The sequence below is a fragment of the Sylvia atricapilla genome, chromosome 3, assembly GCF_009819655.1.
Source record: "Sylvia atricapilla isolate bSylAtr1 chromosome 3, bSylAtr1.pri, whole genome shotgun sequence".
NCBI lineage: Eukaryota > Metazoa > Chordata > Aves > Passeriformes > Sylviidae > Sylvia > Sylvia atricapilla.
Genome location: NC_089142.1, coordinates 92,964,307 through 92,989,728, shown reverse-complemented (window position 1 = coordinate 92,989,728; position 25,422 = coordinate 92,964,307). Strand labels below are relative to the sequence as shown.

The 25,422-nt window shown below is 41.4% G+C and overlaps 1 protein-coding gene across 1 annotated transcript; it reads right to left on the bottom strand.

The window, feature by feature from the left end:
- Positions 1–47: 47 nt before the first annotated feature.
- Positions 48–24,161, bottom strand: KCTD3 (potassium channel tetramerization domain containing 3). Its single transcript, XM_066316188.1, has 18 exons — positions 23,837–24,161; positions 20,257–20,310; positions 18,834–18,879; positions 17,908–17,981; positions 17,411–17,469; positions 17,136–17,216; positions 16,301–16,435; positions 15,375–15,465; positions 14,565–14,755; positions 10,631–10,746; positions 7,114–7,201; positions 6,874–6,990; positions 5,725–5,895; positions 4,410–4,565; positions 3,335–3,431; positions 1,866–2,050; positions 1,622–1,760; positions 48–1,298 (listed from the first exon to the last, which is right to left on the bottom strand). Exons 1-18 carry the CDS (start codon positions 23,908–23,910, stop codon positions 716–718), a joined length of 2,457 nt encoding a protein of 818 aa, XP_066172285.1. The 5' UTR covers positions 23,911–24,161; the 3' UTR covers positions 48–715.
- Between the last annotated feature and the right edge of the window lie 1,261 nt (positions 24,162–25,422).

The window sequence follows — 25,422 nt, the reverse complement described above, 5'->3', positions numbered from 1 at the left end:
ATTCATCTCTGTCCTTTTTCCAGAGAAAGTGACAAGGAAGCCCTCAAGAGACTGCCAGTTGTGTGTATTCTGCCAAGCATATTTTTATGCATTCTCTCAGTCACAATCAGCAAAATCCATCATCTGATACCACACATTTTCAGAAAGTAAAAGCAACACTCCTCTGGCAATTTATTTGGACTAAGAGGCAAAATCATGTGCTATTTTGGATAGCTTCCTCCTTAACCTGCACAAAACATTTCAGATATCAAACAGCAGCATACAGAGCAGGGATCCCATTCATAAAACAAGACTACAGAGGCAGCTCTCTGAATTAGGCAAAATCCACCCAAGACAGCAGCACTTTAGAGCAATGTGCAGCTGCGTCTAAAGGACATCCTCTGCTCAGCAACCAGCTTTTCCTTTAGCACTGTCCCTTTCCCCAAAACAAAAATAATCACAACATATCACATGCCTGACCACATTTACTCAAGAATGCACAACAATATTTTGGACCAAGTACCGTACTACATTTTGGAGCATTACATAAAGCCACACATTGATGTGGACAACCCTTCAAAGCTTTGGCAGCAGCTAGGTACTTTCTCATAACTTTACAAGTTTTATTCTGGTATCAGAACAAAATCCCACTCAAGAAACAACCCACAACAAGTAACATCATGCCTGCTACCAGACAGAGGGCACCTGCACCTTGTTTATACCACCACACACACTTTCACAAGCCATAGTCTTGGCAGGATGAGTCGTTCTTCCGGTGTCGTGGGGAAGCAGCTGTCTTTGTAGGTGATGGAGAAGCTGCACCAGGTAATTCAGACCCACCTTCAGCAAGGACTGGTGCCGAGGCCAGGAGAGGCACTTTCTTTCTTCCCAGGAAGCCAGCTCCTTCAAATCCCATTTTCTTTTTACTTTCTGCTTTGGTTTCATTCTCTTCTTCTGGTCCTCTTCTTTTGAGATCCAGAGAATTCTCTGGTAGGCGGTGAGCCTCTGTACTGCAACACCCACCTGCATCTGTCACACCTGTGCCTCGCACCTCAAGTGCTGTTGATTGGACTGCCTTCCTCTCAGCTACACTGCCCTCAGCTGTTGCCTTCCTGGCCTCTGTCTGGCTTGGATTCCCATTTGCAGCAGCTGCCTTTTCTGTGGGGCTTTTGCTGGATAAGTTAAAAGCCTGGAAGTCCCGGTAACTGTGAAAGCTCTCTGTCCGCCTTGCTCTTGCCAGGAGGGGGCTTTCTCTGTACGGCCGCACAGAACCATACGTGGCAGTTTCGTGGATTGTTTCGTGGTGCTGCAATTGGAGGCTTCAGAAAATACAAGAAGAGCAGATGTTAGCCTGAGAATAGCAGCCAGTTCTTCTGCACACCCTTGCTCCCACCAGCAAGTCCCACTACAGTAGCAATACACTCATCACAGCCACAACAGAAAGGCTTCCAGATCACTTCAGGTTCTCAGAGGGTACTTTGGTGTGCACACATACAAACAAGAAATCAAGGAGTATGTGTGTGTAGTTCAGGCCACTTAGGGCATGAATTCAGGGGCTCACCTTAAATTCACCAAACACATTTGCCTACCTGAAAAGTAAAATCTTCGGTGTCTGCAGCCAGTGCCACCCTCGATGACTTACCTGGAATTAGATTCCCGAAGCCGGTTTGGCTGAACAACTGAGGTGGCAGGACTGATGTTGGGTGTGGCACAGCGAGATGTACTCAAGTCACACTGGTCAAGCAGCTTGAGCAGCTCTTCTTCTGTGGGGCCACCAACATCTGCATGAGAGAGAGCTCTTAGAGGCCAAGTCCATCTACTGCAGTCAGGCACATCTGAGAACATGAAAAAGAACCACACCACAGTCCTGGCATACCACAACTTACCTTTGTCTTCACTCTTATTAACCATGTCCATAGCTGTGGTCAGGTCCCACATCTGGATGCTGCCATTGGAATGTCCAGTGAAGAGGTAGCGGCGTGGCCGGGAGCCCATCCTGCTGGATCCTTCACATTCTCGCACAGTGAATGACGAAATGGTAGTGCAGTCAACGGCCTGGATCTCACAGATCCTATAGGAAGAGGAATCCCAAATTACCTGAGCAATTGCACCTGGCAGAGTTCGGTCACTGAAGTCAGTACTGGTTTGGTTTTCTGACAAGGCACCAAACTTGCCATCAGAAAAAGACCTTTTCTCCAGATGAAATTCCTTCCCCTGCATGACTGGCACACTGCTCAGCTGCAGACAATCCCTTCCTCCCAGTCCAACTGCACCCTTACTGCTGGTTTATTAGGCAGCCCCCACATGTTCTATGTCCATTTTCTGTTTGCAATGATTAGAAAGCTAAGGCTCTCACAACAGTGACAGAAACCAGCCCCTTCATATGCTAGACACTCTAGGAAACTAACCTGCAGAAACAGCACATTTATCCACATAAAAGATATGCAAAAAAAATCCAAAGATGATACACCTATAAACTAGATGTTATCTGTAAAGACAACTTTTGTCATATCACACTGCAATTTCACTTTTCATAGCAGATCTCCATTGCTCTTTCCTCCTCTATTTTAGAAGTTTATGAGGAATGATGAGAAGAAAAGGACTCCCAAAATTAAGGTGCTAATGCTCTGAGTAGTTTGTTTTACTGGCCCTTTGTAGTGAACTTTTCACCCAAGAGGTGCCAAAATAAGTCATAGTGTTGAGGCATTAATGTTTTCATCCAGATTAAAAGTTTTTATGCCAGAAATGCAAAAATGAAGCATAGAACTGAGATGTACTGTCCCTTCTGATCTCTTGTCATCTTCCTAGTCTAACAGGAAGAAAAGCAGCTGTGGATTTGAAAACATTTTTTACTATGTTGGCAGCAATGTTAGTAGAGTATTACGAAGTCAAGCCTAAGAAAATAATCAAATAGATGACCTAGAAAACAGTACTTCCATTTCAAAGGGTCTAATATCTTCAAAGCCAAGTGCAAAGAAAGAGAGAAACCCTTTTGTGAGCAGCGTAATTCCTGCCACCACCAACTTCAGCATTAGTTTTGAAATTAAATGCTAGCATGGTACTATGGTTGAGAGTCACATATTCTGTAGAGCCACAGAAATGTTTGTTTTGTGAGCTCCATCATGAAGTGAGTCTCTGATACCACGCTTCTCAAAAAAAGCCTTTTGGCTTTAAGGTTATTATAATCATTAAGTAACAGTTCTGTTACTGGCACACAAAGAAGAGTTCAGCCAGAGCTGTCAAGCATAGTAGAAGACTGTTCTGTGCAACTGCATGCACTCAGCATGGAAGAAGGAGACATCACCACCTGAACAGGCCTAGTCCTTCCCCTTTCCCACTTAAAATATGGATGTACCTTTTCCCAGTTGAAGACAGCCTTACAAACAGCTTATTCGTAATGGGAACAACTTTTTGGATAAACACCTGCTGATCATCACGTTCACCAAAGGGTCCTAGAGGAAATAAAGGAAAGATCACTTGTTTGTTTGTTTCAATTCCTTCACCCTTTTCCCCAAACAGTTCTGAAGACTCAGACTCATATGAGTATGACCACTCCATTTTCAAAGTATCAGGAACAGGGAGCAAAAGATAGCCAGCAGCTAGCAAAAGCCATCCAATGGTTAGCAGTCTGTACAGATCCAAATCAGGTTCTGTTGTTCTGAAGGACACACATCGTTAAGTTTGCTGTGTGTTCCTGGAGGAATTACTATGTCAGCAGAAACCCTACATTAGGTCTCTATAATAACAGTAATGCTTTGTTATTTTGCAGCCCTTAGATGTCTAAAGGACTAATCAGATTTCTTGCAATAGTACTGACCCCAGCCTGTGTTCACAAGACATCTTATTCATCAAAGATTCATTTGCAAGACTCAGACACCAAGGAATCTAACTACCTGTCTACCCATATTTACAAACAGACATTCCTTCCTTACCTTGCTACAGCAATGTGCTAGCACCCTTTGCCTCTGCAGTTGCAAGGCTTCAGTGAACTTTGTCACAACTTCAAAGTAATTTAAGAATTTTTTCCATGCTTTGTTTAACCCCAGCTGAACAGTGAACTGCAATTTGCAGTAGACCAAATGTTTGCTATGACCATCTCCTTAATACACTCTCCTGTCCTTTCTTTCATTCTCGTTAAATCAGAATTGAAATGCTACATCAGTTTGCTGAAGGAAGAGGTATAGTATATCCTTGTTCCAAAGACTTTTTGTCCCTTTTTCTGTCATTCAGAGTAAGTCCTTTAAGTATACTCACTCTCTACAGCCTAAATAACAATTCCAAGTGAATCTTACAGATCCTTGCCATCGTTTCAAGGGGAGAGCAGTGTATATAAGAGCTTATACCCATCAACTTGCATGGGGATGAAGGTCTGTTAAACCATTATAAGACTATTGAAGGTACAGGCACAGCACAACCCAGAGACATCCTACCAATGTCATTTCCAGAACAGTAACTGCCATGACTCTCTGCTTCCTCCAGGGATAAGATTTTGAATGATGCAAGAGGTGTTGAGCCTGGCTGAGTTGAAATCATGCCCCGGAATCGAGTTACAGTCCATGTCCGGACGTGGTTGTTATCAGCACAAACTAGAAAGGAAAAGATGTGCATTTACAAGGGATGACAAAAGATTTAGATAAACTTCTCTAATGATCATCTACATGATAGTTCTTCAAGACTGAGTGATCAAGAATTTAGCCAATGTGAGGTCACACACCATCTCCAGAGAATTTTCTAACAGTCTACAAATTTTTGCTGATGTTATATTTTCTATTGGTTTTGTTTCTTCACTCAGAAATTCAAGAAACTGGGACAGGTGCAACACTAAATTAAGGTCTGGTCTAGCATCAGTAGCCTACAGCCCCCTTCAATTCCCTGTAGGCAGATGCTAGGACAAGATATCATGAGAGCAGCCTGGCAGCAGAACTCTCCTCTCACAACAGCCTTATTCCATTTAATTCATCAATTAACTCAGTTTTCTACATACAGATGTGCCCTCTCCTGGTACTGAGGGTTTAGCAGCAACTTGCAGGGGAACAGGTGACCTCTGGGCTGTTGATTTGCAGTATCATTGGACAACATCTCCCTGTTCCTTGTTTTTAAATAATGGGATAGCAGCAAGATGTAAAGCAGTTCTCTGCCATGCCCTAGCTGCTGGATTCTGGATGAAATAGATTTTTACAGAGGAAGGAGTGACTGCATCTTCTCTGCAAGTAATACACGTTCCTAAGCATAAGACCAGGACAAGCAGAATAGCACAACAAACACTGAGAGACTGCTGAGAAAAGAAACAGAGACAGCCCTTTGAAGTCACAGGAAGGCTTTTTCTAGGGCCCAGGAGGAGATGATACACATTTTGCTGTAGCCCAGAAAGTTCCTGAAAGGCTGTTAAAAGAAGACTAGTCCTGAAGGACCTGGGCACAACATTAAAACTTGACAGAGATACATTTGTTTACAAACCCTTTTATTTCCACAAATGGCAACCTTGGAGTAAGACATAAATGAAAGAGTGAGTTGTTCTAGTATCTCATCAAATAAAACTTGGGTCTTTCAACTGCTAAAGGCTTTGGAGAATGCTTACTTTAAGAAAGAGGATCCAAGCAAATCTAGCCCTTCCCCTGCCCCCAAATCTGTCCAACTCATTTCTATTACATGTGGGAATGATGCAAGTTATAGAGCATAGCATACAAATGCTGCATTGCTCAGGAGGAGGGGAGAACCACCAACACACATCTGTGCACGTATTACCTGACACGAGGTGTTTCTCTGAGAGCATGATCTTTGTGACAGGGCTTCGATGAACCGTGAAGGTCTGAAAGAGCTGAGGGCCAGACCCGACTGTCTCAGGGTGCTGTACAATCACCCTCACTGCTCCAGAGCTGGTGCCATATGCAATCTCAATCCAATTGCCACTTACACCTAAAACAAGCAAGAACACAATTGTTACCCCAGGAACAAAAGCTTGGCTTACTGGGGGCCAGGGAAGGAGACAGTATAAAACAGCATTTCCAAGCTTCCACAGTAAGAAACCTATGTTTTTTGAAGACTATCTACTCATTATTTTCCCATAAACAGGGAGGGCATTTTGCCACTAAAATGACCCCAGGTTTGTTCAAACTATATACTACAGGCTTCAATACTGTCTTAACAAAAGCCTTCTTTGCCATTCTTTCCTCCCTCCTGAAAATAAAAAAAGAAATGGATAAAGTCATATGATCAGATATTTTGGCTCCTCATAGTGATATGGTCTGTATGTGCCACATAACATTTATGTTTCTGCCTTAGTTGGAGGCAAATGGGAAAGCAAAGCAAAACAGAAAGAACTACAGTTAAAAAAGTCGCTGTGGTATCAACATTATTATATGAGTAACCGCTTTCTCCCAGTCTGGGACTTCTTGCGTTTTACTTTGCTTTGGGTTTTTGTTGTTGCTATTGTTTCTCTTTTTAATTTAAAAGATAACTGCATCATAATTACAAAAGCATCAGCAAGCTGCATATGGAAATGTTTCTTAGCATATTGGTTATAAAGCTAGACACAACAGCAAGGTTGTGTCTCCCCCTTACCCAGTTCAGCACAAACTATTTCAGCAAATACAATTCATAATCTAAGTGCCTCTCTGTTGCTTAAAACCAACCAAGATACATTGTGCACAAACATTAACATATGAATACATGTAAGTATATGTTCCTATTTATATAGATTACAGGTAAGGGAAAACAGCTATGCCTAGTGTTCATCATTCATTTGAAGATGATTAAATGAAAAAAAATTCTTTGTTTATGTCAAGGGCTACCTTTCATATTTTAACCCTGCTAAGCAGCGAGAAGTCCACTTAGAAAACAGAAAAGCACATTTCTAACAAGCTCTTGGTGAAGAGATAAGGGTAAAATACTGACTTGTTTTAGGTGTGAGGTAGACACTAAGAGCTGTTATAGCATCATTGGAAGGGTCATGGTACAATTCTGTCACAAGAAGATCGTTGTCTTTCATTCGAAGTGGGAACTTCTGCATGTCTGTGGGGAGGAGACATTCGCTCTCATTAGACCAAGTTGTTCTGATCCAACTTAAGTCAACTAGAAAGTGCAACAAATAAGCATCGCACCTCCTTTTTATTCCACCCTGCTCTCATTTCTTACCTATATAGTAGATAGAACCATTGTTACAGCCCAGCAGCAGGAAAGACCCAGCAGTATCATAGCTTGTGATAGGAACAACATCCTGAACCTAGTGGAAATAGAAAGGAAAAAATAATCAAATCAAGAATTTAAGTTGCTACATCCTCAGTTTTCAGACATTTTTGGTGTATTTTGTTGAACAGCACTTAAGTTTGTTACTGGACTGAAGCCACTGTGCACACAACTTGCATGTACAATGGCATTCACAAAGTACTACATATTCCTCTACCAAACTGGATCTGAAGTCCTGGAGCCCAGCAGACACATACAGACAAATCAGCACAACTGCTCTGGATCCTTCTGTCTGTGAAGGAACAAACCATGTCTTCAAAGCCAGATTTTTGTCACGTATGCCAGTGAGTGTATTTCACCCTTTCTGTCCTCTCCCTTCTTCCATTTCTGACAAGTCCTTAAGAGAGTTCTGGACTAAGGATGTTACCTCTCTATGCCTTCTTTTAACCCAAGTTTTGTATCTCTCTGCTAAACTCTGGAAATCTTTGCCTCTAGCAAAGATATATAATGAGGGGTAAAAAGTCTTATTCTATTAGTTTCTCCCTTCCAATACACAATCACACCAAGCAAACTGGAAGACAGGGAAGACAGCCCTGTCATATTTTACTTACTGGTCTACAACTCAAGGTGAGGGATTACATGTGCCCTTTCTTTGTTCTCTATGATTAAAAGGAGTGCTTATTTCTCCAAGTAGAACAGGAATTTCAAGCAAAGAAAGTTTAGCTTATCCTAGGTAAGGTGTCCTATTTCAAACAATTCTTTTTTGCTTCAGCCCTGAGGAGAAAAAAGCCAAAAGCCATTTTATCCAGAGCATTCAAATATGCACAGTGTCATGGTATTTGTCCTGTACTCTGTGTTCCAGTCAGTTCACTTAATGGACCTTGAATTCATGGACATTTCAGCCTAAGTTCTCATTTCTCTCTACCAGCAGCATCCTTCCAATTGCTACAGAGACTTGAAAAATCATTTGCAAAATACTTACAAAGAATCAGTTGGATAAAAGCAAAACAAAATAAAGAAACTTCCCCACATCCCAAAAAGCTCAGACTCCAAACCAGTATCCCTTCCTAAATTAAGAATGGTCTGTAAACCCTTAAAACATATTGTAAATATTATTTTCTTTCCTTCTGCAGCAGATAGGAACTCCAGAAGTGATTCAGTAGCTGCCATCTTCCAAGATGTGAACTCTCATTAGGAAACAGAGCAGCCCTGTACAACAGTCACTGGTAAAGCCTGGCCACTAAGAACCCTCACTTTGCCTAGTAGGATTTTCTGTCACACTCTACCGCTTTATGTTACCTCTATAGGACTTAATATTCTGCTTCCTTTAAGCTCTCCTTTGCTAAGAATTTCATTACTAATGTATCTAGCACCCACAACCTCCTTCTCATCCTTTTAGCATGCAACTGAAACACTGCCAGAGGAGTAAGTTCTAGGGAACTACCTCGGTAGTCTGCTCAAATCTCCAAGAAGGGAAGAAGATACAAGAATCAATAAGATGCAGAGATCAGAATTACATCTCCAGGGTGCAATACATCAGAGATCACCACACAGAAAAATAGATTTGCACAAATGAAAGTAGAACTTAGACATCAGCCTGGAAGATGAAGTTGTCGCTCCGAAAAGGGGCATCAGCATACTGTTCTACAAAAACCTCTCTCACTGAAGCAAGTATGATTGCATCCTAAGTCCAGAGCTGTGGCAACTTAAGGAAAGCAGTCAATTAAATATCAGATATTTTCATTAGGAATTTCAAGATCAGCCCTGCCATTCTACATCTTTATGAGGTTCTTCAAGAAAAGAATGTGTTCTTAAGGGATATTAAGATCTATAGGAAGATATTTGTGGGTTGTTTTGGGGTTTTTTGCTAACAAAAGAGCCCAAGATACAGAAAGCACCTTGAAATTGTATTTTTTTGGGTTTTTTTGTTTGAGGTTTGGTTTTATGTGGGTGGGTTTTCTTGGTTTTGTGATTAGTTGGTTTTGTTTGTTTGTTTATAAAAGGAGCTATTCTCATCCTCTTGAAAAAAAACCAGCCAAACAGTTTAATAAACACACTGGCATATAAGCCTCTTAAAGATTTCCTACCCTTCAATAAGAAATGCTTTCACCAAAGGAATAGGCAGCCAAACTGAGGAACTATTCAAGTGATCAGAAAGATTTCTGCAGCTCCCCTAGGAAGATGGATGATGAACAGGACATCAGGTTTTCTTATTAAACCCCAGCTTGCCACATAGCTGTCCTATTGTTACGATTCAGGATGGCTCATGCAATGACATGTAAAACTCCGATTTCTTCAGAGAGCGTTATAGCAAAATTTATTGAAAGACAGATTCTTTTTATACAGTGTTTCAGTACAATGAATTGGTACTGAAACACTGTATAAAATTGGTCCTTTAGAGCACCACCTTCTTGTAAACATCCTTACCAGTAAACAAGTCGGAAAAACATCATCTACACTATCTACAGGGATTATTTTGGGTTCCTCTTCACAATTTCCCAGGTCAGAATGAGAATGTTAGGTGCCCAGCTTTCCCATAGGCTTCAAGCCATTGCCTGGAGCCCAAAATCTATTTTCTGTCAGTTCCCACACTGTACCTTAACAAAAGATTTTGCAAGGCATCAGTAGAACTTTAAATAATGTTTTGTTTATTTCAAGGCCATACTAACATGTCTGTTTCTGCTGCAGAAGCAGCGCTATCCCACACCTATTATCTGTGTTATTTGTTACCAGTACTGCCACTTAAAGAGTCAAACCAGAACTTAGTCAGCGAACAGTGCAGCAACCTCAGGTCAGTGCTGCCTCTTGGGATTTGCAAGGCATACTTGGGATTTTTAGTGTGTCCAGGTTTTGTGCCATAAAGGTGTACACCCTTACAAGCTTTGTTATTTGAATGCTTGACTGTTTCTCAGATTCATACTGACTCCATGGATCTATTTAATGTGCATTCTGACAACATGAATCAAATCAGTGCAGCCAGAAGCATCCACACACGACAGGCATTGGTAAAGTACAGTAATGTGTATTTCTGTTGAAGAAGAGTCTGCTATTTAAGTAAAGCAGCTTTGGAGATCCCAAGATACCAGACTGCTTTCTTGTTTTCTTTCAGATAGTCCAGAAATTGCTGTCACACGTGCCCCACAATTTTATTTCCTATGATGCTTAGTGAATTTTTTACCAAGTTAGTAATCCATAAAGATTAAATATATTGGTACTTGACATTTATTACCCCAAATCACACCACATACTTTCATTTGAAAGCCTAAAAAGCATGCTTCATAGTAGCACCAAACAAGTAAATATTCTGCTCAGAAGGCACTATACCCAGGTGATAAACTTCATAACACAAGTTAGGGCTGAAAACCCTACGATGAGCATTTTCCATATGCTTTTAGATTATTTTACTCTCTCTTTACTAGAAAGTCATACCAGCTTGTAGAAAGTGGTTGTGAAAAACTGAACAGACCTGCCAATGCTGAGTCACAGCATTCCATACTCCGACTTTCCCTGTATGGCTTGTAGCCACCAACTGGTTGCCAATGAAGAAGAGAGCATCTACAGGCACTCCAAGACTGAACACCCCTGCAAAAAATAAAGAGGCTGTGAAGCTCATCTAAAATAAAGATAAAAACACAGTTACTGTGGAATCTCTCCATTATTATCACACCACATTTATTCTGGTAGCAAGTAAAGAACAGTCAAAACTGGGTTTGCAGTTTGCTAGGTGAGGCACCATGCATGCTGCAAACTGGGTTCCATTAAATGGAAGCATGATGTCATCTCTGCTAATATCATCATTATTTGCAAAGGAGAAAGGAGGCAAGAGAATCTAGAAGACCTTTATGAAATATACATTTTTCTACAGCCATCAAGTTCTCAAATGGCTTTAAAATAAATTTAAAAGTTATATTGCAGCAAGGAAGATTTGTTGTTGTTGTTTTGTAGCTGGGTTTTTTTTTTTCAGCTGTGACTATGAAGTGCCATTTAAGAAGCAGTAATTTCATGGGTTCTGAAAATCTGTGCCATACTAGTTTGCAATTATCTATTAAAATATTACAAATTCTTGATGCAATATTTTTAAGTCCAGTCAAGCAAAAATATTTTGAAAATGGACTTCAGGAGCTAATTATGACTACAAGGCTTCAGCCTTATTCTTGGGAAAAGACTGAACAACTCAAATGTACTCCTATTTGAATACATTCTAATTTCTCTTTTAGCAGAAATACTTGGACTCAGAAAAATAAGCAGCCTGCAAAAGCCTACTTCTTTCTTTTCATACCCAGATCTTTTATTTGGTTGCAGTCCATAAGCAGAGAGTACAGGCTAATATAACTTGAGGTTATATAGGGAAGCAGTTTCACCAATCATCACATACTATTCAAATTTGGAAGATAAAACTTACCAGCAAATGCTGGCCTTCCAAGGAAAGAAATGTGTCATTGACTACATTTCACTTGATAAAAATCAAAACAGTGCAGTGCTTGACAGTGCAGGCATCAATGACTGTGGTTGTAGCTGGCCTTAACATTTGAGGCCTTCCACAAAATTGATCCTTTCTTTAGAGCTTCCAAGTCTCATCATAGATCCAACATGAATAGCTTTAACTGACCTGCAAACTTGGATAGCACACTACATTTTGTACTCCTTATTGTCCATGTATTTAAAAGTTACAGCATACTCAAAAGGCCTGAGGTAATTTCCAAGTTTGCCAGCTATGAAGTCCAGCAAACTGGCCCCGTAATTAACTTGGTTTGTAAATAATTCTAGGCTACGTTTTTCTGCCTGGTAAGTACAAAAATACTGGGGGTTCATTACAGCAGCAAAGTTGTAAGCTTCACTCACAAGTTTCCTATTCCATCCTGCTCACTCTATATATTTATATTACTTCTCACTAATATACCTTAACTGCAGCAGATAGATGTTGTCAAAACAAGGGTATCCAATAGCTGGAAAATTCCTCAACATTGTTTTGGACAAATTCAAATGAACAGACTGTCATTCCCACACAAGCATCAGCCCTCTGTAGCACCCAAGAAGGAATCTCAGGAAGTTGTTTTAATTATGGTGCTAAACCGTTTTCCAGGGCAAAGCACAATCATTCAATGCAGATAAGATTCAGCAGTACAGGGCACATGAAAAAGCCAGTAATAAAAAATCCACAGAAACAACTAGAATTGATTACTCCAGAGAAGGATGAGGTTCAAGGAAATCAAGGAAGACAGCTTGAATGGTCTGGTGGAATTTGAAGTGTCAGTCCTGCTTAGGCTCAACAATCTTGAGACTTGTCCACAGGGGAGACAACACTATATGTAATGACAGGCTCTTGTCCTAAGGGTCCCTCTCAGTAAAATATTGCTTACAGCAGCAAGCCAGCAGCAGTGTCTTATGTAAGTAATATTGAAAGGGAAGAAAGTGCTCAGGGAGAGCTCTATCACAAAGATGCCAGCCCACACAATTTGCTGGGGATGGTGTCACCAGGCTCCAGCAACTGTTTGGAACAAGTGGTTTCTTTCACAGGATGACAGCAATGTACTGTATCTCTAACACAAAGCAGCACTGCAAGCATTTGTCTCTACAAGGAAACAAAACAGCTAGTTCAAGTTATAACTATTAAACACAAGCATTTTTTAAACCAATCAACATGACCTATTATCCAAAAGAACAGCAGTACATTTTGGTCCATGTCAGTCTGACTGGGAATTTCATCCTGTAGGCACTTTCTGTCTGCTTCCCCCTCCTCCCACCATTTCACAATGTCACTTGAATGCAGTACAGCCTGGTTAGCAAAAGTCCTTGTTTCAGTTTTGTGGTCATTTTCAGTCATAGTCTAAGCTATCAGAACCTTATGATGCTGGCATATTTTAGAGTGTTTATTTGAAATGAAAGTTTACTTATGCTTTTTGTGTCTCTTTGCACTTGATTTAAAAAAATTCAAGATGCTGCTTCTCATATCTTACTCCAAATCCCAAGGTAACACAAGTAGCTAACTGAAACCAGAAAATGCAGGAGGAATGTAATGGCCCAGTGCTTAAAGCAGTGCCTGTTACAGGAGTACAGCTGTCATACTAACTCCTCCATGTCCTTAAGATTCGGTCAACAGGAGCAAAAGAGAAAAAATCAGCTTCTCAGATCTGATAATTACTCACTGCATTTAATGTAGATAATTTCATATTCAACTGCTAGACACACCTTTTGCAATTTTTTTAAAATGTAATGGAATCTCCTTTTCTATTTTGCTGACCATGATTATATATAAGAACTCTATGAGGCACAAGTAAAAGAGCAGTACACAGCTCATACAAAACATTTGCCTTTCCCCATCTTCAAATGACTTAGTGTTTCCACACATTCATGCAGAAAAAAAAAAAAAGCAACATCCATTAACACAGCTACAAATTGCCTGAGAATCTGTCAAATAAGCTCTTCTTTAAAGGCACATGGGTCAAAATTTGAATTTGGTAATTTTGACTTTAATTAATGGCTACTATAATTCTCAAGGCTTCAACTATGGAAATACATCTAAAAGCAAATTAGCTCAGCATTAGGCTTCAGAGAAAAGTGCTCACATAACCACACTGCTGTCATACTTTGTTAGCAGTATCCACTGCCAGAGGAAACAGACATTACTGGCAAAGCAGTGCTTATTCAAACACCAGGGATTAGGCAGAGGAAGTTCCGTTCCCTTCAGTGCATCCCAAATTTGCCCTATATTTGAACAGCAATGACTCAGACAAGCCATCAGATCAGTACCAGGGAATATTTACTTCTGGAAATGTCTTCATGCTGTTTCTAAAGCTTACAATTGTGGGTCCTTCAGTGCCAAAGTGTATTAACAGTAATTCCTGTATGCTTAAAGGAATAGGGCGGGCTTATTTCCTACCCTGACACTCAAGTCATAAATCCAAGAAATTTTCACCAGACTCCATTTAGGAGCCACATGTGACAGAGAACAGAAGTATTTTTGTAATCTCTAAGTAAAAATGTGGTTTTAATATCACAAAGGAAAGGAAAGAGCAGAATCACTTTGTATCTGTAGGTTTCCACCTGCAAAGCTTAGTTCCTTTCTGTTACAGCCTAGATTGAAACAAGTCTAGAGAAAACTTAACTCTTAATTTGAATTTTTACACAAAAACCTCAAACTGGACAGTAAATATTGGTTACTAGCTCTTCAGTAAACACAGTACTCTTTTATTCTCCCTCTCATTGATTTTGAGACAGGACTCCTGGTGCAGAACTGAAGGAAGTTAAAACACTAACAGATTGCTGTACTATAACTTGTTTTGTCAACCTGTGAAAGCACATAGTGAACACCTGAAATCACACACAACTCAGAACAAGGTCTCAGACTGCCTTCTAGTTACACACACACAAGAAGAAACAAAACAGGTAATGCTAGTTACCAATTTCACTGCCACTACCACCATCTTGAATGCTCCACAAGATAATGCTACTCTCCGAGGCAACTGCAACCATCTTGTCCTTGTCTCCATGAGGTCCTCCAACCACCTTGGCATTGAGTGCCACACGCTCAATGGTCCAGTCCAGATAAGGGCTGGTGAACACCTGCTGCCACCCAGAGGACTCTTTGATTCTGGAAGGGCAAAAGGGAAAACAAGGAGCAGATGTCAGAGACTCAGGAACAGACAGCCCAGTCTAATCCTGAACCTGTGGGGATGATTCAGCCTTACAGTCTAAGCCACCAACTTCAAATTCTAGCTAAGAACTACAGTCTTCAAGATAGACATTGAAGACATTTTTCAGCCATCCAAGTGAAGTAGGAAGTGTTTAACAGCTCTGCTCAGCAAAAGAACCTGAAGACAAGGTAGCAAAATTATGTAGCAAAAATTCATTACCTGTTTCAGCTTCCTTGACAGTGTAACTTCACAGACTGTGTTCAAAGCCACAGCAGGAAAACTTCAAAAATTAATTTTTCATTCAAAAGCGTGCTTTAAAGCAGGCTTTTGAAGCAGTTATATTGGAGTCAATTTGCAACTTTTTCAACAGTATCAAGAATTAACAACAAAGTAAAATCTGAGTTCCTATCAAGCAGTTCCTTTTCACCAAAAAAAAAGCAGCAGCTCACATTTGTAGGATGAGACTGAATGCGTTTATCTACTGCTAGTTCAGACTAAACATTCTGCTTTGCTCTTAGCCAATAATAATATTTTTCTTTTAGCTTCCTGTAAACTGACAAGCAACTCTGTTCCTACCTGTAACAAACAGCAAAATGGGCATAGGCAGCTACTATCCAATTGTGGTGGCCAGCTACTATTAAGACTTTCCGTGGGTCCACAGGAAATCCTAAGAACAACAAAGCTGGAGTCAGTGATAAGTATTAGATAAGCATCATCTACAACAGGATAAAGCTCTCTGCTAGGATGTGGAACAGAAACTTTCATAGTTAAGCATCTCAAGAAATATTTTCAGCAAGATTCGAATTCACAATATTGTTCCTCACAGCCTTGGTATGCTACAGATATAATGCCTGAAAAATGCACCTTTTACCCAGGACTGTCTGCTTCCAAACCTCTAGCAGCTCACTAAGAATCAGCAATTCATATTCTTTTATATTACATAGGTTCACCTTTAACATAGTCTAGATTTTCCCAACACTGCTACCATTCATTATGACAGATATATGACACTTCTAACAGCATCATTTTGCTTCCAAAGTCGAAAGCTGGAAAATGAAAATGACAGAATTCAGGTCTATCTCACAATTTTTCTGTGAAGACTGCCTGTACTCTAAAAATTTGACTCTTGCAGGGCAAGTGAGGCACCAAAAGCAAGAAAGAGGTGGAAGAGCAGGAATTTGGCCTTGAACAAAGACCAAAGAGACAGTGGCCTCTCTGGTTTTTATTATGGTTTTAGTACAGTGTTTAAGCATTTGTCCAAGAGGCCATGCTAAGACTGCATGAAAAACTTTGATTTGCCTTTCCCTCAAGCCTCATACCTGGATTGTGCAGCAGTGAGCCTTCCATACTGTATAGGAGGTAGTGTTTAACTAAGCATTCAGCAATTTTAACCAGGCAAACACAGAATAGCAGATTTAAACCAGATACAGCCACACAGTTCTCATTTCCCAGAGACAAGTATCTTGGCCATTTGCTTTGGTTTCAAAACTGACACTTCTCACCTAGTCTGACTGTGCCTTCTCCCGTACCAGCAAGTGTAGGCTGGACACCACCTCCATGCATCTCACTCTCACTCTGACCCATTCTGATGTCAGTCAGTGGCCCAGTAGCATTATTTATCTTACGGCTGGGAATGCCTGTTAAAAAGAAAAAAATGTTTTGTGTCCCTCCTTAAACTTTAGCAACATAACAGATATTATTTCATTTTAAAAACACAGGATTAACACTTGTGCATTTTGATGAAAATTTCATTAATCTGCCACAAGAAACAGCCAACACTGTAACTCTGAACAGAAAATCCTTTTGCTCTCTGTGTTGACACTCACCATTTAAGTAATTATCTTCAGAAAACTTGTCAATAATTGGCAAGATATCCTTTAGACTTCAGGTTAATTCATGAACAATGTTCATCTCTACAGAGAATTAAAAAAAGTCTACCGGTACTCATGTTGGTAAGGAAAGCTCATTAGTGGAGATTTGTTACCTAGGGAATAGGACACCCAAGATAACTCTATGTTCACAAAGAAGAAAGCACCTCATGCTGATGACACCGAACTGAAAGGTTCCTGAAGAACCTCTGCTCTAGTCTACAACCAAACACAGCCTGCTTAGTACTAACATGCCACACCCCCTGCCCAGTATTCTAAACATGCTGTTTGTTACAGCACAGAGATCAAAGTCCTAGGTTTAAATCACAATAATGTTCAGTCCAACCATTTGTCCTTAGTTTTCCATAGGAAGGCTTTCTCAGAGCAGTTTGACTGCACCTCAGCCAGTCATCCCCACAAACCAAAGCCACAAGTGACAGCAAGCAACATCAGACCATGAATACAATACCTGGAGGAGGGAGGTAGCCATGAAAAAGGACACTGCCACAAGATGAGCGTTCCAGTTCTTCACATAGTAGCAATCTTCTCACTAAGGAGGAAACCCAGATATGACCACAGCTTTCACTTCCTTGAAGACATTAAATTATCTCAAATATCCTTCTGTTTTTAAAAACTTTTACTTTGAAAATATTCAGGATCACAACTGCCCATGATTTGTCAGTGGACCATTACGACAATAATAAATATAAGATGAGCTCACAATAAGAAAAAAAAAAAAAATACCTAAAGGAGTGATTCCATAGAATTCAGCTTCATGCCTGAGAACATTAATACTCACTCCCCTACAGAAATAGAAAAAAAAACAAAAACCAACAAGAACAAAGTGAGTCAATACTTCGAATATAAATGCTTGCCTATAATGCGATATTACAAATCTAAATATCAAGCTACCTAACAGTTTATAGACTTACCACAAAATGTATTCAACATGTTGATTTTTGAGATTTTAAAGTGATCTTAATTTGATTCAATTTGCATTAAAAAAAAAGATACAGAAAGAATAAAGAAATACACTGAAAGAAGTGGTCTACATTAAAAGAATCAACCAACAAAATAGAATGTGACCATTTCTGCCTCCATCATGACATACACATACTCTAGGCATGGCACAACATTAGTGAGGGAGCTGAGCCACGTACCAGACACCCAACTAGATGAGCAAGAAATATTTATCACTTGAACAAGTTTTCTTATGCTTCTGATTGAAACGAACTCCTTACCGCAAGTCTAACTCCTTTGTGCGAAGAAAATTTAAAATGGGTGCAAATGCTGTTGGATCTCGATCAATAAATATCTGCAAAGAAAAATTTCTGTACTTGAGTATCATTATGAAGCAACCATCAGCTAAACTGCTATTTTATGCTGAATGTGGGAAAGAGGAGTTGAAGATGAAGAAGTGAGCAGACAAACAAGCCCCAAAGTTTTTGGGCCTTTTGTTCTCATTATTCTACTGTTCACTAATTTAACATTCCTAAAGGAGAGATATACAAACACTGTTTTAAAGAGATGGCACTAATTCTGTTCTTTAGGTTCTAGTCTCCACAAAGGACTGTGGATGCATTTACTTTCTAGCATGTGTTCAATATACAGTAACTGTAATAAGATTTCAAGAGATGTTTTGACTTTTAAAAATTCAGTTACCATCAAAATTACCTCTACACTTTTAGCAAAGTACTTGTGTGCCTTAATATTGCTCAACCACCTTACTGTAACTATAGTTTCCCATTTAAGAATATCATACCCACAGACTGAAACGGCCATTTTGTGACATGTTTTTGCCAAAACAATAGTGCTACATTTCCATACTGGATTATTCAACTACACATGCAATGCCTATCTAATGAAAATTACATCTCCTTCCAACACAGCAATTAGCATTTGCTTTGTTTAAAAAAACTAGAGTTGCTATTTCTGCATTACCTGTACTATGCAGAATTAGCATAGAAATATGTACACTGTTCAGTTTCACTTAGCTTGAAACAAAGATGAGAACCAAGAAAGCCAGAGAGGTCACTAATTTTCATGAAAGTTTAGCCTGACTCAGGCACTGTAATTCCATTAGCACCCACAGTGAAAATGCTTTAGGAGAGAACCTAACCAAAAGCATAACATCAAATTAATGAGTTACAGCACATTCATTACTCACAGCACCAGTTTCATCCTTTAGTGTTGAAATTCTTCCGCTCAGCAAACTGAAAAACAGGAAATCTTCATTAGATGTCCCCCAGAAATGTACAGACACAAACACAGGGTAGGAACACTGGGTCAGTTAGCTCACCTTGGTTACATTTTGGTAACACAGTTTATCAGAGCAAACAAAACAGCCAGAATGCTGGAGGAGTGAAATATCTCTCCTGGACAAAGGAGAAGTATATGCACACCTAAGGAAAGACTCAGAGCTGCATCATAAGGACCTTCAGATTCCCAAAGAAAATAGACACAAGGCCTAGCCTGAAAGGATGAAAAAGTTTTCCCAGGCACTAAGAGGGCTGTGTAGTTTGCTAAAATCCAGGTGAAATGGTAATAGCTGTCAAAAACAATGAGTAAACAACCCAGTCTGCAAGTGGGCAAAAGTGGGATGAATTCATTTTACACAATTCTACTTCAAAGTCTTTCCCACATCATATCAAAGTACTTTTTCTCCAGACCCATATAAAACACAATGTCAAAATATCATTTTACAGGTAAGATGGACACCAACATCAACAGCTTTCATTTAATTCTGGGTGACAATTATCTGAGATTTTCCAGAACTGGATAACTTTCAGGACAACCTTCTTAGACAAGATATTTTGTGTTGAGAGACTGGGGAATAGCATGAGGCTTCCTCCTTATGCCTCTCCTTGCCTGCCTCAAAGAAAATGACATTTTTCTGGTATTTCATTTATCTGAGCATTTCAGTAAAATAGCAGCAGGAAAATCTGCATATGTCAGCTGCCAGGTTTTTATGCAGAAAGATGTCTAGATATAAAAATTAAATGTAAGGAAGCAAAATTGCTAGCATTTAGGTTTTCCTGCATGGGTTTAGGATAGAGGTACAGCAACTGCAGAACAAAATACAGACCTGCAGAAGTAGTAATGGCAGTGATGTAAAAGGAGGATGTTCAATAATTCAACAGCTCCTGTATCACAAGTTAAAACTCTTAAAACTTTGAGTTAACTCAGAGTAGAGCAATAACTACAAAAACACCCCAAAACCCAATCCAAACAAAATCAAAAATTTTAAAGGCAGTGCTAATGCATATGGCCAGTAAGATCACATGGGGTAACAGAGTCACAGCCAGTGGCATGTCCCTTTCCTACAGAACTGGAAATTATTTCCACAACACTCCAAAAAGTAACAGCTCCTCAGCACATATAGGCTGCCATGGCTACATTCAAGCGAGAAGATGCCTCCTGGGTAACAGCTGATTTCAAAAGAATCTGTCCCATTGCTTGAGTCTGGGGGAAAAGCATCAAGGACACTAATAAAGATACTATTTGCAACATACATTCAGAACTGAGAACATAAATATTTTTGAATGATTGTTAATTTGCCTTTCTTAAATGTGATGATATATTACAAATACCTGGAAAAAAATGAGTCCGGAATCCACATCAGTGTTTGTCTTGATGTGCTGAACCTATGAAAACAAAGTTACAGGTTCTGAATCAGCTGTAAAATTGAAAAGAAGCCTGCCTTATCTAAAATTCCTTGATTTGTCCTACAAAGCTAATATCAAACAGGTTTGGGAAGTCTGGCATCTTTTAAGTATCTGCACAAAGTCAGAAGCTGCAGGCTCTTCACACAGATTGTCCTTATGCACGAAGCAGGAGTGTCTGGAGACCACAAAATGTCTTTATGTGTTTGTAACACACTGTCCCAAACATCCTGTATTTCCTGGTTCTCACACTCCAACATTAATGCTTTCAAAAAAACAGGTCCACAAAACCCAAACACCATTCCACACACACAAAACCCAAACAGTAAAATATATATTTATCATTAGTGTGCTATATTTGTCATTACTACTCTGCTGCTCTTACTTAGGACTGAAAGGGTGCTACATTATGCACTGCAAAACACTACAGTGAGCTTCAAGTTAATATTTTATAGGAACATTAATTATTTGCCATTTTGTTATTTGGCCCCCCTCTTGGGCAATAACAAGGAGGGACAATAACAGTGACAGTTAAAAAAAAATTATTTACTCTGAATCATATTGTGAAATAATACAAATTATAATATTACTTATGATGCCAGACAGTGCTTTACATAATAAATAACTACGGATTATTTTATACTACTTCTGGTTTTGATTTAACATGAAGGGAGACAACTGTACTGGCAGCTTGGACAATGAGCTCATGCTCTGCATCACTCTCTGGCTGTACATATCCTCTTACTAGTGCCATGACTAAGAAACTTCTGGTGACCTCTTCATTAATGGAAAACAAAAAGGATATGCAAAACTAACATTCCATTAAACCCGCCACTAGTACAGGATTACAAAATATTTTTGCAATAAAAATACTTAAGTTACAATTTATCTAATTTTCACTGCTAGTATTTTCCAGTTTTGAAGGGGGAAGAACATGTACACAAACCCCATTACTTTATACCATCTAAGAGCAGAAGCACAAAGGCTATGTGGAACTGTAAAAAACATGGATTGTGCATCTGCTCACTGCAAACATAACAACTGCGTATCTGTTCTTAGCAGAAAACCTACAGTGTCAGTGTCCTAAGCACGAGTGTGCACAAAGCCTTTTCTGAAAAACAATTTAAAAAGCACTTCTCTAATATACTTCTAAGTAGTTTTGTTCAGCTTTTCTTATCAGTAATACAGGTCACTACCTCTGTCTACCTTAAGAGTAAGGGATGATTCATTTAATTACATTATAGCATCTGAAAACAATGAATTACATGAATTTTATCCAGAATTAATCCAGACACTGCTTGTAACTATAGGGATCGATGCAGTATCACCATCATCTTCTTTCAATTTTATCAGCATGTTCAAACAGCCCCGGGATTTCCTGTCTATAATTTAGCACTATTGTACCAGTTTAGTAAGCAATAGCTCATACTAACATATACTTTAAAACTTTTAATACATAGACTTTAATCTGTGTAAACAACCAGACAGAGTCCTCCTTTCCAGGGCGCAGAAAGAAGCTTAGCCAGCAACATTTACATGCACAGGTGTATCTGCAGCTCCATGCAGCGGTCAGACAGGCATCACATAAGGAAAACTAGACAAACCCAGTGCAATATCCTCAAAAGACCCTTAAGCATATGCCAGCTTAAAGTTATTTTAAAGAAAATATAAGCAACTGGAAACAGACTTGCCAAGTGAAGGTTATAAAACAACCATTTTCATAGTCTATTGTTCCTGTGGAGTTACACTGTAACCAGGGGGAGATACAGAGCCAGAAGAATTCACCCAATTTGATACAGTAATTTCTTTGACCCTTAACTCACAAGAGACTGTTCACAGTAAAGGAATTCACAGAATTTGTGACCAGGAAGTGACGGAGCCATCACACACAACAGAGAAGCCCAGGGAGCAGTGGGGACCAGTCTGAGCTGGGAAAAGCTGAGGTCTCTGCAGTACATGCTCCAAAGCACAACTGGGGTCAGAAACAGAAGGGAGCACTCATTTCCTCTTCTCATTCAATTCTGCAAACAAAACTTAGAGTTTCAGGTTTCTAGTGAGAGTAATGAGAACTAATGAAGAGGAGGAAATGTGTACAGCATGTGCTGTGCAGATCATCCACTCCACTATCAGCTAAGAGTCACCTGCCTTTGCAAACTGAAAAACGTGGCTCAGGTGGAGTTTTGAAAGGACATGGGCACTACAAGGGAAGCTCAGCTTGCAAAGAACCAAAACTTCTCACACAGAAGCACTATAGTACAGAGTCTCTCTATTAAAGGGGAGATATCCATGCATAGATTTCCTACTTTTCCTTACAACCAAATGCTGACTAGAATCTAGACCTTCAGACAGAAATTAATTACATGCACTTCTTAGTTTGCCTCAATCCTCCCACTTCTCTGTGTAGGCAAGCCAGCCCTCTGAGGGTGTGTATTTATTCCCTGATTTGTACCCTTTTCATAAGTCTGTTCTCTGCAGAGGCACTTAATAAGGAAGATTATTTAAAATTAAGAAACTAAAGCAGCTTTGAGATTCCACAGATAATAAAATCCTAAAAGATGAACTGGCCTGTAATTTTAGATACAGAGTTCACTGAAGAACCTTACGCAGTGTAACACAAAATCTGGTCCAAGCCTACATCAAAGTTATCCTGAAAGCATCATAACAGGTGAGCTTTGCCTTTGCAAGTTACAAGCAGATTCTCTGGGTTGAACCAGGTTCTCCACGTCTTATTAAAACAAAGGAATTCTGCATGGATTTCTATGACACTCTAGTTTAAGACAGGCTGCAGCAGACAATTTAGTTATCAGTTCAAGTCCATGCTCTGAGTAATGCAAGAAAATTCTTAAAATAGCAGTAGTAGTTGCTACTACTTATAGCTGGCTCCACATTGTGCACTTTACTTGGGGAAAACATTACTTCAGCTTCCACTAGCTACAGTAATCGGAATGATTTCACGCCTGAGCATTTCGACAGGAATGCTTGCACTGTTTATCACGCAGATTCTGACCACAGCTGTCCCACAATTCTCTGCCTCAGCCTGCCAAAACGTCTACATCTGCCAGCTTCCACACTTCCAGCGCACATTTGAAAACAATGCAGCTCTTTATTCTGGTTGATGCCAGCGGTATCGTAACAGCGATTTTAATGCCTTACTCTCTGAGGCTGCTTAGACGGACTGTTCACCAGAAGCCTACGGGTGTGATAGCAAAGCAAAGCTCCTATCCCTGAAGGAGCAGGAATCCCACAGTGTCTAAGGCGTATGCAGAGCAGGCATCGCGGGCAGACACCACGCGGAGCTGCCAACACTCCCGTGTCCGCCTCCGGACACCCCCGGCCCTGCACAGCGCCGGCTGAAGGCTCGTCCCGGCCGTCCCCAGCGCTCGGCCCCAGGCGGGTCGGCCCCGCCGCAGTCCGGGGCGGCTCGGCCGAACCCCCGCCGGGCCGGGCGGGTGCCGGCAGGGCCGCTCGGCGCTGCCCCTCGCCCTGGGGCCCGGGCCCGCCCGCTCACCTGGTGCCGCCCACGTTGAGCTGGATGATCTCCCCGCTGCCGGCGCCGGCGAAGCCGCCGCCGTTCCCCGCCATCTTCCCCGCCGCCTGCTCCAGCCGGCGCCCGCCGCCGCCTCCCGCCGGGACCTGGCGGTCGGGGGAAGCAGCGGCGGAGCCAGGCGAAGGCGGCGGGGAAGGAGGCGGCGGGGAATCGCCCAGCGGCGGCCGGGGCAGCGTCGGCGGCCGGCCGGGCTGCGGCCCCAGGGGCTCCCGGCGCTCAGGCCCGGCCGGGGGCGGAAGGCGCCATGGCAGCACCGGGGGAGCAGCGGGGCGAGCGCGGGCCCAGAGGCCGCGGAGCGGGAGCAGGGGCGGAGCAGGGGCGGAGCAGGAGGCGGAGCAGGAGGCGGAGCAGGAGGCGGGCCCGGCCGGGAGGCGGAGGAGCAGGAGCACCCGCGGACAGCGACGCGCCCGGAAGGGGCCGGCGGGAGCCCGCCCGCCCCGGGAGCCGCGTCACGCCCGGGGCACGGCGACTGCCGTCTGGTGTGGTTTGAAAGGAACGGGGAGCCGGCCCTGCCGCCGTCAGGCGCCAGCGACCCCCGCCTAAATTGCAGAGAAGGACAGCGGAGTTGGTGAAGGGTCTGGAGCGCAAGTCCTGTGAGGAACAGCTGAGGGTGTTTAGCCCGGAGAAAAGGAGGCTCAGGGTGACCTCATCGCTCTGTAAGACTCCCGAAAGGAGGGTGCGGCCGGTGGGGATCCGCCTCTTAGGCAACCAGTGACAGGACAAGAGGACACAGCCTCGGGCTGCACCAGAGGAGGCTGAGGTTGGACCTTAGGATGAATTCCATCACAGAAAGGGGATCAGAGATTGGAATGGACTGCTCAGGGAATGTGGTGGAGTCACCATGCCCGAAGGTGTTTAAGGAAAGATTGGATGTATCACTTGGTGTCATGCTTTTGTTTACAGGGTGGTGTTCAGCCATAAGTTGGACTTAAGAGATCTTTTCCAACCTAATTCTATGAAAGCCGTGACTAGAGTGAGGGCTCACTCGGCCTTGCATCACCCCCACCCTCAGGCACCCCAGGCTTAGAAGCTCAGGGCCCTGGTAAATGCCAGTTCTATATGAGAGAGGCATAGAAATAGAAAGTTCCTTGAAAACTGGATGAGAAGGCAGTGGGCAGTGCTGTGGAGTTTAAAGCCTGGGTTGCAGCCCACAATCATTATTCAAATTCACCAATTAAAGGACAAAAATATTAGATGTGACGTATCCAAGCCCACATTGCACTCTTTTCAGGAAAAAAAATCTATCAAAGCACCCCATAAAGAGAAATTGAGGTGGAAATAAATGATAGTGCGGTTAGTTACGGAAGTCATAAAATCATGGTTTCTGTTTTTGGGGGTAGGCTTTATGATCAATTTTTACATTCAAACAAGGAAAAGAATAAGCAAACATGAGCCTAAATTTTAAGTGAAATTTGCCTAGGCATTGAAAACCCACTGGGAGGATCCAGGCTCTCTTTAAACCTGATGTCATTCCATGGGACTGAATGGATAGACTTCAAGCATGCTCAAAAACTGTGTTCCGAAAACATCGTGAGCCTAGGAGTAAA